A 19,259-nucleotide genomic window follows, 5' to 3' on the forward strand; every position below is an offset into this window, starting at 1 on the left:
AGAAAACAAAAAAAGGTTAATTACTATTCAAACCCTCCAAAACTAGGGTTGCCACCTGACCGGTATTTACCCGCACATCCTGTATTTGAGGCTGTGCGGCCGGTGCTGGTATTGTGGGAATACCGGCAATGCAGTAGCCAGTATTTCTGTGTGATGGAACTCTAAGAGGCTCTCCCAGCTCAGCATGTCTCTCTCTCCAGGCTCCGTGAGAGTAGGCAGAGTAGGAGAGATACATACTTGCAGATCTCAGAGATCCTCTCCGATATTTAGCTTTTCCCCCTTCCTCCTGCTTAGTCTCCTCACTCAGTGAGGACTGCTGCTCTGCGTGTGCTGTGGCTGCCTTCTACTTGCTTGCCTGCCTTCCCAGCACTGAATTGGTTATCAGACAGAGCAGCTTCTTACAGTGTTCACTGCAGTGTTCACCCCTGACCCCCTCCATATGAAACAGAAATACAACTTCTAAGTAGCCAGGAATCTCTGCAGGGAGGGTTTATAGAGGGAGGGCAGACCTGCCAGTAATCAAGATGGAACACTTAGGGACATATAAATATATGTTTGTATATTTACATGTATTTCTTAATTGTATGCCTGAGTCTGAATGTCTGTGTATGACTGTATTTGAATGTCTGTGTCTGTGTGACTGTGTATGACAGTGTCTGTACGTCTGTCTGTATATCACTGTATGTAACTTTCCTTTACCAAATGTTACAACAACATCCCGTGACATCGTGTCCAGTGACATCACGCATACCTAATGAATTATGCAAATTAGCATGGTCGGTATTTTTCCCAGGAAAGGTGGCAACCCTATCCGTAGCTGTAAAGATCTTTGCAGGGAATTGATTTGTCTTAGTGTACCCTTTTTCTGATTTAGTTCAGAGATGTTTCTAGGTGCTATACTCGTGAAAGAAAGATTTCACAGACTTTGTACTAAAAATACCACATATTCCCATGTATAACATTAAAAAACCACCTGCTAGCTGGAGCTAAGCCACATTTCTATTTCAGAAGTTTGCTGTATTTTCAATCAGTTCAGAATTATAGGGAGAAATTGTTGTATTTTGAATCAACGCAGAATTGTAGAGCGAGAAAACCTGCCAATTTTGGATTTATATTTTTAATCATAGATAAAACCTAGATTAGCTAAGTTGCATCATAGCATACATTACAGGAGCACTATAGTTCCAGGAAAACACTTCCTTGCACTATAGGGTCATTAGGTCCCCCCCACCCTCAGGGACCCCCTCCCGCTGAGCTGAAGACTTACCTTTCGCTAGCGCTGAGCTCCCTCTGTGCTGGGGAGCTCTCCACCCCCTGCCGACATCAGATCCGAATGCGCATGCGCTGCAAGAACCGCGCGTGCATGCAAACAGCCCCTATGAAAGCATTACTCAATGCTTTCCTATGGACGTCCAGCGTCTTCTCACTGTGATTTTCACAGTGAGTATCGTGGAAGCGCCTCTAGTGGCTGTCAGTGAGACAGCCACTAGAGGCTGGATTAACCCTCAGTGAAACATAGCAGGGACCTTCATTGAGCTGAAGTGGTCTGGGTGCCTATAGTGGTCCTTTAATAATTGGGACAATTTGTGGCCAGTAACTTGATTTCTTTTTATTTATGACTACACTTCACAGCAGGCTAATGGTCAGAGTTGTACATCATTCTTAACAGACACAGACACCATGCAGCCTTTATTAAACTAGTGAATGATCCAGTAAAATAACTTTTTTTTAAATGTATTTTACAACCTCCCACTTCCCTGACCTTTTTTGATACCAACTAGCTGCTAATTAAGTCAAGGTGAAATTTGTTTGTTGATACCTCACAGTGAACTCCCATCCTAATGAGTTAATGGATTTTCTTATTCTCCTAGTATGTAAGTTTAAAGCTCATAAAAGATGTGCTGTTCGAGCAACAAACAATTGCAAGTGGACAACGCTCGCCTCCATTGGCAAAGATATCATTGAGGATGAGGATGGTGTGAGTATATTGTGTGTACATAATATGTGCCTCTGCCAAAAAACAAACAAATATAAACTTCTAGTCGAGCAATAGAAGCAAATCATTGGAAGGCTTTAGAGAATAACTGTCATTGCTTTTAATGGCTGTTCTATTGCTTGACAACTACCTATAATCATGTCCAAGGTTTAGCTGTTATACCTTATCCACATAACTTGACACAAGTTTGCCAAAGTTTATTATTGGTTTGCTCTACAGATTTACTTAAAATAAAAACGCTTAAAGCTGTTATGCATTGTTTTTTTTTGGATGTTTTTGTTGTGTGTATTGTCTTTCTCTCTTGTACATCGTATACTTGCATAATTCTTAGTGTTTTATCACTTTGACATAAAAAGTTGTCATATACTAGTGGCATATATATGTATATATTTTTATAATTTAGGTTTTTACAATCTTTCATATTTCTGTAAAAAAAAAAATAATAATAATAATAGCCATGTGCAAGAAGGTCACTTATATTATTAGCATGTGTGTCTTAGTGCAGATAAATGATATTTAACCTTTTCATCCACGGAAGCAAGTCATATGCCTGGTGTTCGTGAAATAGGGCGCATGCAATGACATCCCTGCAATTCATCAATCAAATCCTGATAAAGATGATTTGCATTGAATGCAATTCTTTTAGCATTGCATGCTACACAGCAGGGAGGGAAAGAAACTTTATTGAGTAAAGTTGGTTCATTTATTATGCTGTTTCCTCAGGACTTGAAGGAATGTTCACAGTGTAGCCTGCAAGCACGCATAACTGAAATGGTCATGGTTGTTGGAGTAACCCTTTAATGCTGTGCTTCTTTTTTTAAATTAACATTTAATTGCATTTTAAGTGTAGTAGGAAAATAAATCTATAGCTTACATTGGACATTGCAGTGCCTCTGCTCGACACTTATATTTCATTCATGTTTATTCTTCAGATAGCAATGCCTCACCAGTGGCTGGAAGGAAACCTACCTGTAAGTGCCAAATGTGCGGTTTGTGACAAAACATGTGGAAGTGTCCTACGCCTGCAGGACTGGCGATGCCTTTGGTGTAAAGCAATGGTGAGAGTAATTCATTCATCACTATGCAATGCATATGAAACCTCTGCCGTATAATACCGTAGAAGCTTACTTTGAGTGATCTCTTTGTTAAATAACACAAGTGATCTGACAGTTGCTGTAATGTTTATTGGACTCCTCTTGAGTCTTACTTAGTAACTGATTTATTGTTTTAGGTATGCAGTCTAAGGTTGTGACCATTTCTCTGTAAATATTTTAGTTTCCCTGGAAACTCAAGGCATTAAAATAAAATCTTATAAGGCACATCTACAAAATATAGTGGTTATCTTATTTACTGGACGTTTTCTTGCCAAATGTGGCATTCTGCAAAGCCATGGGCAACTTGCAGGAATGTGTACACTCTCACTACACAACCACCATGGTTGTCAGTTCTCTGTGCCATCAGTTTTTAGGATAAGCATAAATCCCAAAGTGACATTATATGGAATTAGTAGACTTGTGTGCAAATTTGGAAGCAAAATAAGTGCATATACATATTTTTCCTTCAACGTTCCATGTCGCATTTAAGGCTCTAAAACGTCATAAACAATTGTGAATAAAATGTTGAATGACTACAGATCAGATTTCGTTATTTTGGCATTATATGTGTTGCAAGTCTAAATTAACTATCTTGTCAGGTACACACGGCATGCAAGGAGCAGTACCCTCGAAAGTGTCCCCTTGGCCAGTGCAAAGTATCAATCATACCTCCAACTGCGCTCAACAGCATAGACTCTGATGGTAGGTTCCAATGGAAAATGTTTCTTAGTGTTCAATAGCCATCGATGTTCAAAACCTTGCATGTGTGCTTCCAATTTGATTTATGGGGGGTGAGGAGGGGGATTTTTACATTTTATTCCTTTACCACTGTATAAAAAAACTTTTTCTTGCTGCTTGTACTAGAATAATTTTATTTCACTGTGATGAGAGTTCAGATCTCTCAAACATGCTTTTATCTTGAACAATTGATACATAATTATTCACTAAACTAGGAATGGTAGAAAATTAAAATCGGACTAATAATAATGGACATGGATACATTCCCCAATTCAGCTGTTGCCACAGCTAGGCAGTTTTAACCTTATATTTTAATATGCTGCTTTATGGTGTTTAGTGAATATATCAGTCTGGAATCGTGTGCACATATATCATTACAATTTCTATGCTTTTCCTATCCGAGTACGGTTTGAAGCTAATATTAGTGCAGAGATCCCCTGAATGCTCAGCCTTTGTGTCCCTATATGTTATACTATTATCTAGATTCATTCACCTAGTTTTTCTTAATTATGTTCTACTTGACAGTTCTTAAATTAGGTCAGCACAATGGAGGCGTGCAAGAGAAGCACAATAAAATATTCAGCATGCCTTCTTTTCCAGGGGAAGCGAGAACTGAGAAGTAAGCTTGGTGTGTGCTAAACCTGTCAAGTGCTCAGCTCAAAGCTTTGATTTTCCCCTCTAACCAGTGACAGAATTAGATCCCCGGGAACTGTCTAAGCTTTTCAGTTTTCTTTCTCATCCTTCTGTGTTCTAATTTACTTAACTGCCTCTTCTTTCCCCTAATCTTTTCTTTTTTCTATTCTGCTTTTAATTGAATGAAGATGTTTGTGCCATTAAAGGGGATACATATATATTGTAGATAGTAAAGCCATGTGGGAATATATGCATGTCCAATTTCTCACAAAAGTGAGTACACCTCTCACATTTTTACATATTTCATTAAATCTTTTCATGGGACAACACTGAAGAAATGACACTTTGCTACAATGTAAAGTAGTACGTGTACAGCCAGTATAACAGTGTAAATCTGCTGTCCCCTCAAAATAACTTGACGCACAGCAAACACACAGTGCTGCTGGCACTGGGGAGCTACAGTTCACTCAGGGAACCATGAATGCCAACATGTAGTGTGACATACTGAAGCAGAGCATGATCCCTTCCCTTCGGAGACTGGGCCGCAGGGCAGTATTCCAACATGATAACGACCCCAAACACACCTCCAAGACGACCACTGCCTTGCTAAAGAAGCTGAAGGTAAAGGTGATGGACTGACCAAGCATGTCTCCTAAACCCTATTGAGCATCTGTGGGGCATCCTCAAACAGAAGGTGGGGGAGCGCAAGGTCTCTAACATCCACCAGCTCCATGATGTCGTCATGGAGGAGTGGAAGAGGACTCCAGTGGCAACCTGTGAAGCTCTGGTGAACTCCATGCCCACGAAGGTAAAGGCAGAGCTGGAAAATAATAGTGGCCACACAATATATTGACACTTTGGGCCCAATTTGGACATTTCCACTTAGGGGTGTACTCACTTGTGTTACCAACAGTTTAGACATTAATGTGTGTTGTGTTATTTTGAGGAGACAGCAGATTTACACAGTTATAGAGGCTGTACACTTACTACTTTACATTGTAGCTGAGTGTCATTTCTTCAGTATTGTCACATGAAAAGATATAACCAAATATTTACAAAAATGTGAGGCGTGTACTCACTTTTGTGAGATACTGTATATGTGTATAACTATATGATACATGTTCTTTGTATTACCTCTCTTGCATGCTTCCCTGACTGTGTCAAACTCGCTATCTCTATTTTTATTTATTTCCCCACTGGTTTTATGCACAATACATTTCTCACTGTTATCCACTGAAACCTTCACAGCGTGTTGTCACTCACCTTAACAAAGTGATCAAATCATTTGTGTCTTGAGGGCTTTGCAGACAAATGTGTGTCCCTAGAAGTGAAACAAGCTGCCTATAAATCAAGTTATTTAATTCTGATAAAAAAAAAACACCTGTTGCTGCACTGTGGTAAATATTTGTCTGCTTGTACGGTAATCAAAAATGAGTGGTCTGTATCTGCAAAAATATGTGTGCTGATTGGCCCTTTATAGTAAACTGGAATCAATATTCAATCCCTTTGACAAGTCCTTATCTCACTTTATAGTTTTCATATATACTTAGGTGACAGGTGATCTGTGTCTTGTATGTAACGCTCACATTTTATCATTGTTCTGTTTTGCCAGGGTTTTGGAAGGCAACCTGCCCTCCCAATTGTGCCAGTCCACTCCTAGTATTTGTAAATTCAAAAAGTGGAGATAATCAGGGTGTGAAGTTTCTCCGCCGATTTAAACAGTTGCTCAACCCTGCTCAAGTGTTTGATTTGATGAATGGAGGACCTCATCTAGGGTGAGAAATTACAACATGAAATAAAAAAAATAAAAAATCATGCATTTTTATTTAATGAGACACTACTGATCTTCTCTTCTCTTCTATTTGCAAATTACATTGCACACTTATCCATCAATCACATACACGTTGTTAAGAGATTGATGAGTTTAAGTTTTATTACTGTATGCTGACTTTTTGCACAAAGAGGAATTTGTTATGGGAACACTCCAAGCACCTTAACCACTATAGCCGGCTGTACCACCTTAACCACTATAGCCGGCTGTACCACCTTAACCACTATAGCCGGCTGTACTACCTTAACCACTATAGCCAGCTGTAGTGTTTAAGGTGCCATAAGTGCCCTGGAGCTCTCCCAATGTACTTTGTCCGTGTTTTAGAATGAGTTGACAATGTAGCTTGGTCCTGTTGGGTGCTCTAAAGTGGGCTGTAGTGGTTATAGTGCCTGGAGTGTAAAGTTTAATATAACAATATATTTCTATATTTTTAGGAAAATAATTGCGTATTTGTGCTCCATTGCTGCCTTTAGGCATTGGAAGGTCTGCCAGTATGTAAAATATTGTTTTTGATGAAGCATGGTTTTAAAAAATTAGTAATGCCAAGTGCCATCATGCAATCTTACTTGGCAGTAAATTGTAAAATTACAGGATAGATCTTTTTAAACATTGTGTAATTCACCAGACACTGTGAAAATGACAGATAATTCTGCCGTTTTTCTATGTAGGGAGAAATTGGTTCCCTTTGAGACATTTGTTTGAATGTTGGCTCTTTTTATCCTGCCCGAGTTTAATGTGTGGATTTGGGGAACAATGATTTGAGTGTTGGCGAGAGTTAACAATAGATTTTAATTTTTTAATTTTTTTTTTTTTAAATATCATTAATCTAGAAGTTTTTTTTTTTGTAGACCTTAAATTACAATATTTTACTAAGTTACTATGTTGTAATGATATATTACTAATACACGTTTCAATATTTTTTTCAATTTTGTTTTATAGAAACTAATATTTTTATCTCTATCTTAGTTTGCGATTATTTCAGAAGTTTGACAATTTCAGAATTCTTGTGTGTGGAGGAGATGGAAGTGTTGGCTGGGTTTTATCGGAAATAGATAAGCTCAGCTTACATAAACAGGTCAGTGTTTGAAATTAAGTGTCCAGAAATCGTATCAAGCAATGACCTCATATTCCTGTGGGCAGCACAATAGTTTCTGCCGTTTTCTTTTAACTGCCCGTCCTGTTCCCATCCATCACCAAGCAACACTCATCTGAATTTATCCCCTTTCTGTCTCTTGATGTTGTAATGTGTAAATGATTTATTTGCTGTTTCATACCACACATATCTAATGATTTAGCGGTTACTTTGGTGCACTTTCTGTGTAAAGCAGTCAGTCTTTGTTTACAAGAAATAAAATATTATAGTGATATTTGTGAGCAAATGCAGTTCCATGTCATTTAAATGTTTCACTCCCCGTGCTGTAGCAGCAGCAGCACCCATTTTTCTGAAGCCATGAATATATGTATGGACTTGCAGAAAGTCCAATGAGAAGACCTGCGAAATATGCGCTACTATTTTGTTAAATAACACAAGGTTCTTGTTGGTTGATAGTTGTAGTTAGCTTGCTCTGTTGAGGGTTTTTCCTTTGAATGTTGTGATCTAATGAAGTGATTGTCCTCCTGTAACAATTTCACAGAAACCTACTTAGAAACAAATGTATAAATTAAATGGATTAACCAAAAGGATGTGCCTTAGGATTTGCACTTAAAATAATATAAAAGAGGGGGGCGGAGCATGACCGCCATGCTGACAGGATGCATATCCCCGGAGCTCCGGGATAACAACTGACAAGCTTTTTTTTACGCATCCCATGTCTAATTCTACACAACCTGAAGATCTACTATTGTGGGCTCTGGAGGTGGTCATCCTACTGTTGGTCCAGTTGTTTTCAGTGGATCGGGAGTGGGGCTGACCTACAGCCTACACGCGGCCTGGTAGCGGCTAGTGGGGGGCTTACAGCCGATTCCTCCTCCTACCATCTCTGTTCCTGTGGCTTTGAGGGTCTTCCCTTGTTCTCTCCCTTCCCTCCTCCACTAGTGTGGTTTATCCTGGTATTCTCCTCTTGGGAAACTTACCTCTTCGTTTCAGTAACGATCTTCGCAGATCCTACATTGAGTGTCACCAAAGATGGTTGCCTAGCCGCAACTCTTCATGTGCAAAATGAGCCCAGAGACTAAGTCCTGGGTAGAGAGCTTTGAGGCCTCCGTTCAATAAAATATGCCTGAAGCTTTGGCTCCGGTTGAATGGTGGAGCAGATGAGCCCATTGTGCAAGCACCTCACCTGATTCCAGAGCCAGTTCCAACTCGCTCTTCCTCCTCTGGGCCAGGAGTCCTTGTGGAGCAGGCTCCACCACCGCGCAGTTCATACACCCGAGGGGTTCTCAACACCCTGCAGGCCTCGGATCCTTCCGACATGTCAGAGGGATCAATGGTCACAAGGCGTTGGCACAAATACTGGCTTGGGCTTGAGGCGATGAGGGATCCTGGCACTGCACATTATATCCCCTGCAACCATCAAGAGCCCAACCATTTTGCACAATGGCTGTCATGGGCGCTCTTCTGTGGCCTATGTGTGGTATAGGCTGAAGATAACCGGTCAAAGAGGTCCATTAAAATTCAGTTGTTACTATCCCGTTATTCTTTGTATCTTAACCTTGCTAAGAACAAGGGAACAGTGCTCTCTTTAGTCTTTATATGCAACTGTATTAGCCTGTTAATGGTTTCATAATATTGTTTAGCAATTAACACTACTCATACCTACTTACTTTGACTAAGCTAGTCATCATTGGTGGCAAGCAATATCAATGCCTAGGATATTTGCTTCATCATAACATCTTTCATTATCACTCCTACGCACTGTAGAGTTTTCCTCATTTCTCCTGTTATATACAAAAAAAAAAGAAAGTGTTGTAACTCTGACATTTTCTGACAATCTTGCTCAGTGTACTTTCCACTTAATGTTATTGTAAGCTTGTTAACCAACCTATGCACTGCAAAAATAAATATAAAAGAATATCCCCTTTCTTTTAACAATTTGAGCACCAGCTCTTAAATATAGCGCCAGTCCCTAGTTGCAATGCATCATGCTTTAATGCAGTACCTAAGTTCAGAAACTCAGATGATTTAGTTAAAATCCACCAAAGTTTTTCTATTATTCTTCATGTAGTCTACAATGTATATAATGTTCTTTAAATAGTGCTCTTTTTTTAAATTTATTTTTCTTTAGTGTCAGCTGGGAGTACTGCCCTTGGGTACTGGCAATGATCTAGCCCGAGTTCTTGGCTGGGGCTGTGCTTGTGATGATGACACACAGCTGCCTCAGATCTTGGAAAAATTAGAACGTGCAAGCACAAAAATGCTAGACAGGTAAGCATTTGAAACATGAAGTACTTATCAGCAGGAAAACGAGATTGTCATATTCAAGTCCACCCTGCAGCTATTTCTCAGGAAGCTACTTTTGCTTGTTTTAATAACTTCGTTCATGCTTCTCATGGATTAAGCCATTTGCGACTGGGACTGCTGTTCATGCACAAGACTGCTACATGACACTCAGACACTCACACTTGAAAATCAGAGCGTTGTATGCAACCATTTTCTTTGTGTTAAGTTGGAGAGATTTGTTGAGGTTTTTTTTTTATTTTTTTGGGGGGGTTGGAGGAGTTAATTTATCTTAACTTAACTTTATTCCAGAAGTTTGGTCCTTAAGGGGTTAAACATATATCATCTGTCTCTATACAGGTCTTGGTATTATGATATTAAACCTAGTTTTTAATATTAATTATGCCAATTTTCCATTTGCATAGTCCTAGTCTTGTTTATATCTATCTTCTGGTACATTACTTCTTACTCTTTCATGTGGTTAGATAGATTATCCACTTTATTGAATAAACACATGTGTTTTTAAGGTTGTCCCCAAAACAGTTTAAAGAATGAAAGTGTCGATTGATATATGACTGGAAAATAAGTTTTGCATGCTTTAGATGTTCAGTAATATGTTACAGCCTCGCTGCAAAACATAAAGGTGTGGGCAGTTTGGAAACACCTCCAGGTTTCTGTACCAGTTATCAATTATATTACAAACATTTAGTTTTGAACTTTTTTTTATTGTTATGAGTCAATGAGACTAATGACTTATGTAACTTACATGACATTTTTATTTAAAAGATAATAAAAAAAATAAAAAGAACACAACATAAAATCAAACAAGTTATGCTCTCTTTTACAAAATATGTGTGGGAAGGCTCCATAAAATCTTCACAAATGGTTTAACCCTAAATGTTGCCTCCAGCACCAATCTCCAGGTCGCCCAGACAGCATCTTGCTTTTGAATCTAAGTTACAGGAAGTGCGTCGTGCCGCTAGGCAGGGGCACCACTGGTTGGCTAGAGCAATAAGCTGACACTCTTAGCCAATCATTTCCTTTTTCATGAATGGGGGCTACTGATTGGCTTAGAGCGTCTGCTGACTGCTCTAGCCAATCAGCAGGACCCATGCCCTATGGCACACCGGGCTTCCTGTACCACAGATTCAGAAGCCAGATACCGCCTGGGGGCCTGGAAGCAACCTTTGGGGTTAAACAGTTTGATTACAGTAAGAAAGCGCCGGGGGCCTTCTGCACCATAACAACTTCATTTAGATTTTATTTTGGTGCCTTAAATAGAGTTGTTGAATGAAAGTAATTGTCTATAAAATAAGCACTGTATGCTTTGTGTTCACATCCTCAATACAAAGAACTCACTTTGCATTTTACTGTGTTTGTATTGTTTTGCAGATGGAGTATCATGTCATATGAGCTTAAGCTGCCAACAAAGCCTTCCATTCTTCCTATAACGTCAGAAGAGTCTGAGGAAGAGTGTCAAGTAGGTTCCTTTTCACTCACTGTGTCCAATACATATACAAAGAAAATGTGTCTGTTTATAAATATGAATGTATATATATGTGTGTGTGTATTTATAATATAATATGACTACATGGGAACATTTTTTATTTTTTTTATTTTTTTTACTATTATTTTTAGTTTATTTAAAATAAATAAATGATTTATATAGCGATCCCTGGTAATGTACTATGGTGGCCATACCTCTGGTCCTGGAGTTGTGTCTCTTTGTATTTGTACCATTCTAGCCTAAATCCTGACACCAGTAGAGGAAAAATATCATGCCCTTTGTGTGGTCTTAGTCAAGTCTAACATAAAGACTATACACATTAACAATAGTCATTTTCATGCTTTCTATTCTGCAATCTATTAGGCAGTAATCATTTGTATAGACAGATGCAAAATAACAAGTCAATTATGAAGGAGCAGATAAGAACATGCACTTGAGTGTTCCATCCAGAGTGTAAGCACAAGATATAAGTATAAATTAATGTTTTTAAGCTCCAGTGATTTTAAAGCTGATGATTAATGTTAAAGGTTGAAACTTTCTTTTCACTAAAGAACATGGATTATTTTTTTTTTAGTCTAAAATGAATACATTTCATCTCAACTTCTTTATGTAATTGCCAATTGTCTTTCTGCATGCATGTTTCTATAGCAACGTATTTCACATTCAGCCAGCCACATACACACGAGAATAGAAACGGTATGGTCCGTTACAAATTGAGTGCTTTGACCTGAAATCTGTTTATGTAGGATTCTACAAATTAGCACATCATTGGTAGAAGTCCATTTGCCAAGCCCCATGCCAAATGGGTATCAGGGAGCAGAGCCTACAAACCTTGAAATAAAGTTATATTTCATATCTGTGTGTCAATATAAATGGAAATGTCACAGTATCTGTAAAATGTTTTGTTTTCCTGGTTTCAGATATCTGCTTACGAAGATTCCGTGGCCACTCATCTGGCAAAAATTCTAAATTCGGATAAGCATTCTGTAGTCATATCGTCGGCTAAGTGAGTCATTATTTACATTATTGCTCCTAACACTAGCAACTGTTGTCTCGCTTGATACTGGCAACTAAATGCTCTGAGTCATTGATACAGAAATAAAAATAGTATATTATAATAAAGCCAGCACAAATATCACTAATCTTTTAAGTGAGATGTCATTCCCTTTATTTTTCTTTTAGTGCCAAGCTATTTATCATTGGGAACTCCGCAATCTGGAATTACTGTTTCAGAGCGTAATTGAATTATTTTACAGGATCGTTAACTAGCACCAATTTATGTTACAGATTAGTTATTAGTGTTTTATACTATGATGCACATATGCAATTAATCAATGCAATTAGTTTTCCAAGCAACCATGTTTTGGTAAAAACACCATAATAGATTAGTTTGAGTTCTAACCAGCTTACTAACTAAAACTGTTAAGTAACACACTCTGGGCACGAATACAACCTATTGTAGGTTTTGGCCTCATGTTCATGCAAAATTTTTCTTATTATTCTAATTAAATTGTTTTGCATATCTCCCTTTATAACAAAACATTGTGGTGATTGGAATGTACGAATTGTACCTCAGCCAAAGAGACATCCATAGGATGGAGGAGTCCTATCAATAAGCTGAGTTTATTCTTCTCTCTCCTTGGCTGAGTTAAGTTACATACTTCCAATTTCCACGTGACCGTCCCTGCCTGCCTGATTGAGATTTTTGGGTTCTAACCAGAGATCCAACCAGTAGAAACCAACACCCAAAGTGAAGGTTTAAAAAGCCATATAGGAACTGCTTTATTCATACATCTAAGGGTTAACTAAATATATATTTTTTCTCTTATTATCTGCTTAACCATTCCAGCATTAAAATATAGTGCGTATTAATTAACATGATCATATATACACGCAGGGAAAGTGTACAATTTCTGTGTGACCTCAATTAGCCCCAAGCTATTGCAAAATAGCTGTCATGGCTACATAGAAAGTAGAAAAAAAAACTGTTGCCAATTATTCAGCAATGTATATAATCATATGGCAGTATAGTTATAACAAAACAATATGTATGTGATCAATCCTCCAGGGGCATATTACACATATACTCTTCAACAAATACAGAACTGATACAGAACATGTGGAATAAATGCAATATATAATGTATGCAGGCACGGTTAGTGGGTATAGTTTTTTGACAGTAAATTTGTCTTCTTTGTCTGTGGTAGATGACGGATGCAGCTGTTCATAGATCTCAGAAATAGCTCTTATTTATGAATTTTAGCCTATACAAGCTCTAAACTGTACAGAGACCAGTAAGACAAAATCCTGTTTGTGGGAAAAACAAACAAACATATTTTTGGAGAAACAAGTTGGTGGGCATAAGCCTGTTTGTGCAAGTCACATGTACTAAGATAACCAAGTCTTATATTAAATGTGTTAGAACATGCATGTGTCACATCTCAAAATACATGGACTTGAGCACTGCCAATGCTGGGTACCAGTTTTGTCTGCAAACAGGAAGATGAGGCTGTAGTGGGATTTTGACCATCACAGTTGGCATAGATATTTGTTCTGACAAGCTGATGTATGTGATGTAAACTACGTGGTTCAATTTTCCACTAGCTAGTTGAACTCAAAATGTAGCACTGGGTGGGTATTTTGTGCTGCAGTGGCTAGTAACTTTTAAGGCCTGGCTAGTAGCATATGACTTTAAATTTTAAGCTTTGTAAGCTGTAAAGATCAAGCCTACATTGTGTCAACAGGTACAGCCTGGTGGTATAATGATATGAAGTATTTATATGGGCTTAAAAAATGCATCCAAACATTCAGTATCTCCAAAATCTGCATGCAGACACTGAACTTTTCTCATGGAGATTAATTGATTCAATTCATCTCTATGAGGAGATGCTGATTGGCCAGGGCTGTGTTTGAATTGTGCTGGCTCTGCCCCTGATCTGCTCTGTCTCAGCCAATCCTATGGGGAAGCATTGTGATGGGAGCAGGCTACCACTTCTGCTGATGTCAGCAGGCAGTGGGCAGGTCTAAAGGAAACAGGGACAAAGCCTGCAGCGTCAGGCTTGAATACAAGTAAGATTTTACTATATTTAGGGAGGCATGAGGGGGGCACGGGGGCTAGATGGTGGTTTTAACCCTATAAGGTCAGGAATACATGTTTGTGTTCCTGACCCCATAATGCTCCTTTAACCCCTTAAGGACACATGACCTGTGTGACATGTCATGATTCCCTTTTATTCCAGAAGTTTGGTCCTTAAGGGGTTAAGCAAGTTTTGTTGTTTTGCTATAAAAAGAAAACAAAACATCAAAGTACTTATTGAATTCCAAAGAAAACTGACGGTTTATAAATAGGTTTTCACAAAAATGGGTGACACTGAATACCTGCACATAGTGTATTACATTCTGTCATTGCTTCACCTAAGGTTTTGCTGTTCTTCTGTTTTATATGTCAATGAAATTATAAAACGACAGACTTGCTTATGTTAAATCCTTAACATGCCAAGGCAATCAATTATTGTTTTGTCTAATGCAAAGTGTCTTTTCTAATAAAGGGTTTTATGTGAAACTGTAAAGGATTTTGTTGCAAAAGTTGGGAAGACGTATGAAAAACCTTTGGAGAACACGGAGGAGGCAGAAGCCATGGCCCTAAAAGTAGGTGTTAAGGATATCACTTTAATCTAAAAATATGCAGAAACATTTCTACAACGAACAATAAAAAATAAAAATAATAAAAAAGCACTACGTCCAGTGAACTACCAAATGTTAATTTTCCAGAACCCTGTCTGAGTGTTGTTTATGTGGAACTAAACACCAGCATGAAATACACAATTGCATTATTAGGGAACAAAAACACTAAACACCAAAAATAGCGCTTTAAAACACAAAATGCAAAAAGTGCGAATTTGAAAAAAATAAATAAAAATCAACAACTCCGCCATAGTAACAGCTCGGCTAAGGTTTAAGATTTAATTTTTAGTCCGTATAATTTGATGTTTAGTGAATAAAACCCTGTATTGTAATGAACAACACTATGTTTTTATTTTTTTTATTTATTTTTTTAATTGTCAAATTTGGACAGCTTGTGGCATGTAATTAAAGAGATTAGTTATTGTCACTTTAACCTCTGCAACCAACAGCTGCTATCCATATACACAGCACTTTCCTTAATTTTATCTGATGAATGGAAAAATGACAAAGCACCAGAAATACATATTGGAAAATAACAGAACATTTAGGATTGGCTGACAGGTGTCCGCTAATTCCTTGTACTGACAGTGCTCAGTATAGGAGGCTGCAAACCATGTGGAACAGAACTGCAGTTATATGGGCTTAAAAAGTATTTTTGTTTTTATATGAATTTTGTTTCTAATTATATATTACATTTTGCAATCCCTTCTGCATTGTATACATTTATATTACTTTCCAGCCTGGAACGTTTCTTTAAAGAACACTGTTGTTCTCCGCACCATAAATTAATATTTCACTCTTGTTTTTTCCTCATTAGTGCTCAACATTAAATGAGAAGCTGGATCTGCTTCTCCAGACCTTACATGCAGAAGCGCAGGCCGTTCCATTACTGGCATATCCCACACCACCTATTGTAGAAGAAGAAGTTGAGGAGGAGTTTTCTAGTGAAGATTCCTCATCTGAGAGCAAGGAGCAGCTAACAGAAAACATAGCAAAGTCTTCCACTCCAAAACTATTCAAACCTAGAGAGCAGCTGATGCTGCGAGCGAATAGTTTGAAAAAAGCAGTTCGCCAAATCATTGAGCAAGCAGAGAAAGGTGGGTGTGCATTTTCAACCTATATGAATTAAATAGAATTTACCATTCCAAGGAGTATGTACCATGTAAAAATAACTCCTTTATTTTTCTCTCCTCTTGAAATCCTACAGATTAATAATTTCTGTTAAAGTGCACTTGTCAAGAAATAAATGACTAAATGTCCCAGAGATTAAAAAGTCCTCTATAAATTGTGTTAGCCAAACTACTATGGAATTCAATGCATTTATTTTGCTCTCATTGTGTAATCTGAGCTATATAGCTTTGCTGTTGGAATAAATGTGAAGAGTACAAATATAGCAGCCTCCACTCGGCCCAAATGACATAGCATGACAAATTTGGTCTGTGTGTGGCTTTTAGTCATGTCATGAAATACTGTCCCCAAAGAGTTGGGTGACCTGTAAGATCAGGTAGATGTACTGAATTGACACTGCTGCTGAACCTTGCAATAGAAAGACAGGCCAGGGTATGTGGCATTTTTTTCATTTTTTTCCCTTTTTTTCCTTTTTCCTTTTTTTCCTTTATGTGGCATTGTTTGTGTTCTTTTGCTTTGTGCTGAGAATGATGCAATCATAGACGTGCTATACATTTTAGTTGTAGATGAGCAGAATGCCCACACGGAAGAACAAGTGAACCTGTCACCTGATGAATATAGAAAGGAGTTAGAAGAGTCCAAAGATGAAGAGAAGGATGAAGATACAAAAGAATCTGAATCCCTATCGGGTAAGTAAACAAAAGCTGTACATTATGGAAATGTAACATTACAATGAGAGTCAGAGATAGACAGAGGTGCCAAGACCTAACCCACTTCACTGTTGTTTTTTCATCCGCTAATGGCCTCGTCACCATTTTACAGCATTATAACAGTGTCCATGCAATCCTCCACTTTGTACTACCAAGAGAATATGATGCCCTTTTTTCTTTTTTTTTTTTTTTTTTTTGGTAAATGCAGACTCATATTTGTGATACTTGTGATTCCTGTACATTCCAGACTTCGTTTCCAGTACTTCCATCCTTTAAGAGGCCATTCCAGGCAGCATAACACTGCAGCTTATTGTAATGTGAGGAAGATGTGACAGTCAATAATTATGTCCCCAAGAGCATCTCGAAACATGGCTGTACTGGTCAACTATAAATGCAATACAGTTCCTGTTTTATGTTTACCTCTGCTGTATGTCCCACCATAATAAACACTGTTTACTGGGATGCGTACACAAAGTTCCAGCAAAAAGGTGTTCGTTCCTATTTATACTGCTCGAAAATAAATGTAAAATGCTCCCTGAAACATTGCTCCTCCTGTGTTTTCCTCCCTCCAAGTCGGTGTTAGTACCATCAGCTCTATGTCACAGGCTTGCTGTCTCAGTGTTCTCTTTGATTCCAATCTCTCCTTCACCTCTCGTGTCCAGTCAGTTGCCAAATCCCGCCACTTCTATTTCAGAAACATAGCTCACACCCACCCCTACCGAAAACTGGATGTGGCTAAAGTGCTATTCCATGCCACTGTCTTCTGCAGCCTTTACTACTGCAATCTGCTTCTCACTGTTTTTTTTATGTATTTCTGGGGTGGTATTTTATTTTTTTTGTTTATTTTGTGCGTTTGGTTTCTTCTTTTTGTGCATTATTGTGATGTTAATGATAAAGAAATATCTCTAGTCTACGTATTATTTTAGTGCTCTACAAAAGTCATTTTCCCTATAAAAGTCTATTTTTTTTTCTTTTAGAGCAACATCTGAGGAAAGAAATCGAGCAAACCTTTTTTAGCAAAAAATATTTTTCTACTGGTTATAGCCATGTAATCTAGTGAGCTTCCTGTTATTATTTTTCTTTTAGCATATTCGAAGCAATGCTTCTGCAAAAGAGCCACCTAGACCCAAAACATATATATATATATATATATATATATATATATTATTTTTTTTAATTGTATAAACAGAGGAGTCATCTTTCTACTGCTGTTTAGTTTTGTGCTTCAAAAACCTCTGTTTATTATGTTCAGCCAATAGATAATCTGGTGAACTTGCTGTTTTACATCGAAAGCAGTGTTTTGGCTGTACAAGTTCATTTGCCCTTGTTTTATTGCAATATGTGTGAGAAACTGGCTTCAGTTTCCTGTATTGGTTGAGCACCTAGACCCTGGTTACTTGTGTTCTCTTACCTTCATTTAGGATTTGTGTGGCTTGCTTGGAACACTGAAACCCCCTCAGCCTATCTCAATCCATGCTTCATATTATATTGTAAATATTACCGGTACTTAATCCCATGTATATAGATATGGATATAGATCTTCTGCAAATCTGTAAAGTTGTGTCGTTTACCACATGCCAGGTTACCACTACCCTGAGGTTTTACATGTCTTTCTATTTTCAGTAATTGCATCTTTTAAAACAGAACTCAAAGAGCTTATTTGGATTCTTTTATTCCCTAGCTATTTCTAGGTTGCGTTTTGTGCGGTCCGTGATGGGATCTAGTTTATCTTAATGCTTACATTACTTCTGTACTTAAATGCTACCAAGTTCTTCTTTTATTTCAAACCTTTTATTTGCCAAACAGAAATAAAGTGTGTTTATGACAGGGAGGAATTACATGTGGTGAAATAAGCTGTATAATTTACTGCCAAATGACTGTAATTTAAGCTAAAAGAAAGGATCATGTAGAGCACTGAACACAAAAGCATCAGTAAATGAGACAAAACAGTTTCTTCCGAAAGTAAACCACTTAATCGAAGCTAAAGATCAGTGTCAGTGAATAGAATTTGTTTTTTGTGGTTTAATTTTTTACAGTACAGCTAATGGCACTGTTCTGAATGAATGAAATGGGCTATAAATCTCTAGATGTCTTACCTACAATAATCATTCAGTTTTAGTAACAGCCATATTTTTGTTTATTTTCCGGTTTAACCTCGGTTGTTTTGAACATTTTGCTCTCGCATCGTATGGTTTTTGTTGCGCAGTTGTGTTTGACTTTGTCACGTGTATTGTTTCATTTCCTAAATGTGTGCAGTTCCAGTTGCAGTTATGCTTATGGCTAAGTACACTATATTAATAATTTATAACTAACTTGTCTGAGCATCCCAAAAGTGTGTTGAAACATTGGATGTTAATAAAATAGTAAATATATATTTTCTTACAATATCCAGTGTATGAAAGCCTTGTTGGGCAACATTTCTCCTTTACTTGAGTCCGGTAGAACATGCAGAAATCGCTACTTATAATTCCCAGTTTGCATTCTGCCCACTGCATTAACAGCTGAAGACATTCAAACTTTAAAACAGGGGTTTCTTCACTGTTGGGGGTTGCACACGTTGTT

At 37.8% G+C, this 19,259-nt stretch overlaps 1 protein-coding gene across 5 annotated transcripts in view; it reads left to right on the forward strand.

Annotated features, from left to right (window-relative positions):
• The window catches only part of DGKH (diacylglycerol kinase eta), a 228,624-nt gene that overhangs the window by 171,608 nt on the left and 37,757 nt on the right, over positions 1 to 19,259 (forward strand). For all 5 annotated transcript variants that reach the window (XM_063425971.1, XM_063425969.1, XM_063425972.1 and 2 more), the window contains 11 exons: positions 1,872 to 1,978; positions 2,929 to 3,054; positions 3,690 to 3,792; positions 6,074 to 6,236; positions 7,259 to 7,367; positions 9,517 to 9,656; positions 11,061 to 11,148; positions 12,096 to 12,181; positions 14,724 to 14,823; positions 15,677 to 15,956; positions 16,548 to 16,676. In XM_063425971.1, coding sequence (XP_063282041.1) covers positions 1,872 to 1,978; positions 2,929 to 3,054; positions 3,690 to 3,792; positions 6,074 to 6,236; positions 7,259 to 7,367; positions 9,517 to 9,656; positions 11,061 to 11,148; positions 12,096 to 12,181; positions 14,724 to 14,823; positions 15,677 to 15,956; positions 16,548 to 16,676 — 1,431 coding nt within the window. The remainder of the gene's footprint in view (positions 1 to 1,871; positions 1,979 to 2,928; positions 3,055 to 3,689; positions 3,793 to 6,073; positions 6,237 to 7,258; positions 7,368 to 9,516; positions 9,657 to 11,060; positions 11,149 to 12,095; positions 12,182 to 14,723; positions 14,824 to 15,676; positions 15,957 to 16,547; positions 16,677 to 19,259) is intronic.

Source organism: Pelobates fuscus, chromosome 1, assembly GCF_036172605.1.
Source record: "Pelobates fuscus isolate aPelFus1 chromosome 1, aPelFus1.pri, whole genome shotgun sequence".
Taxonomy (NCBI): Eukaryota; Metazoa; Chordata; class Amphibia; order Anura; family Pelobatidae; genus Pelobates; species Pelobates fuscus.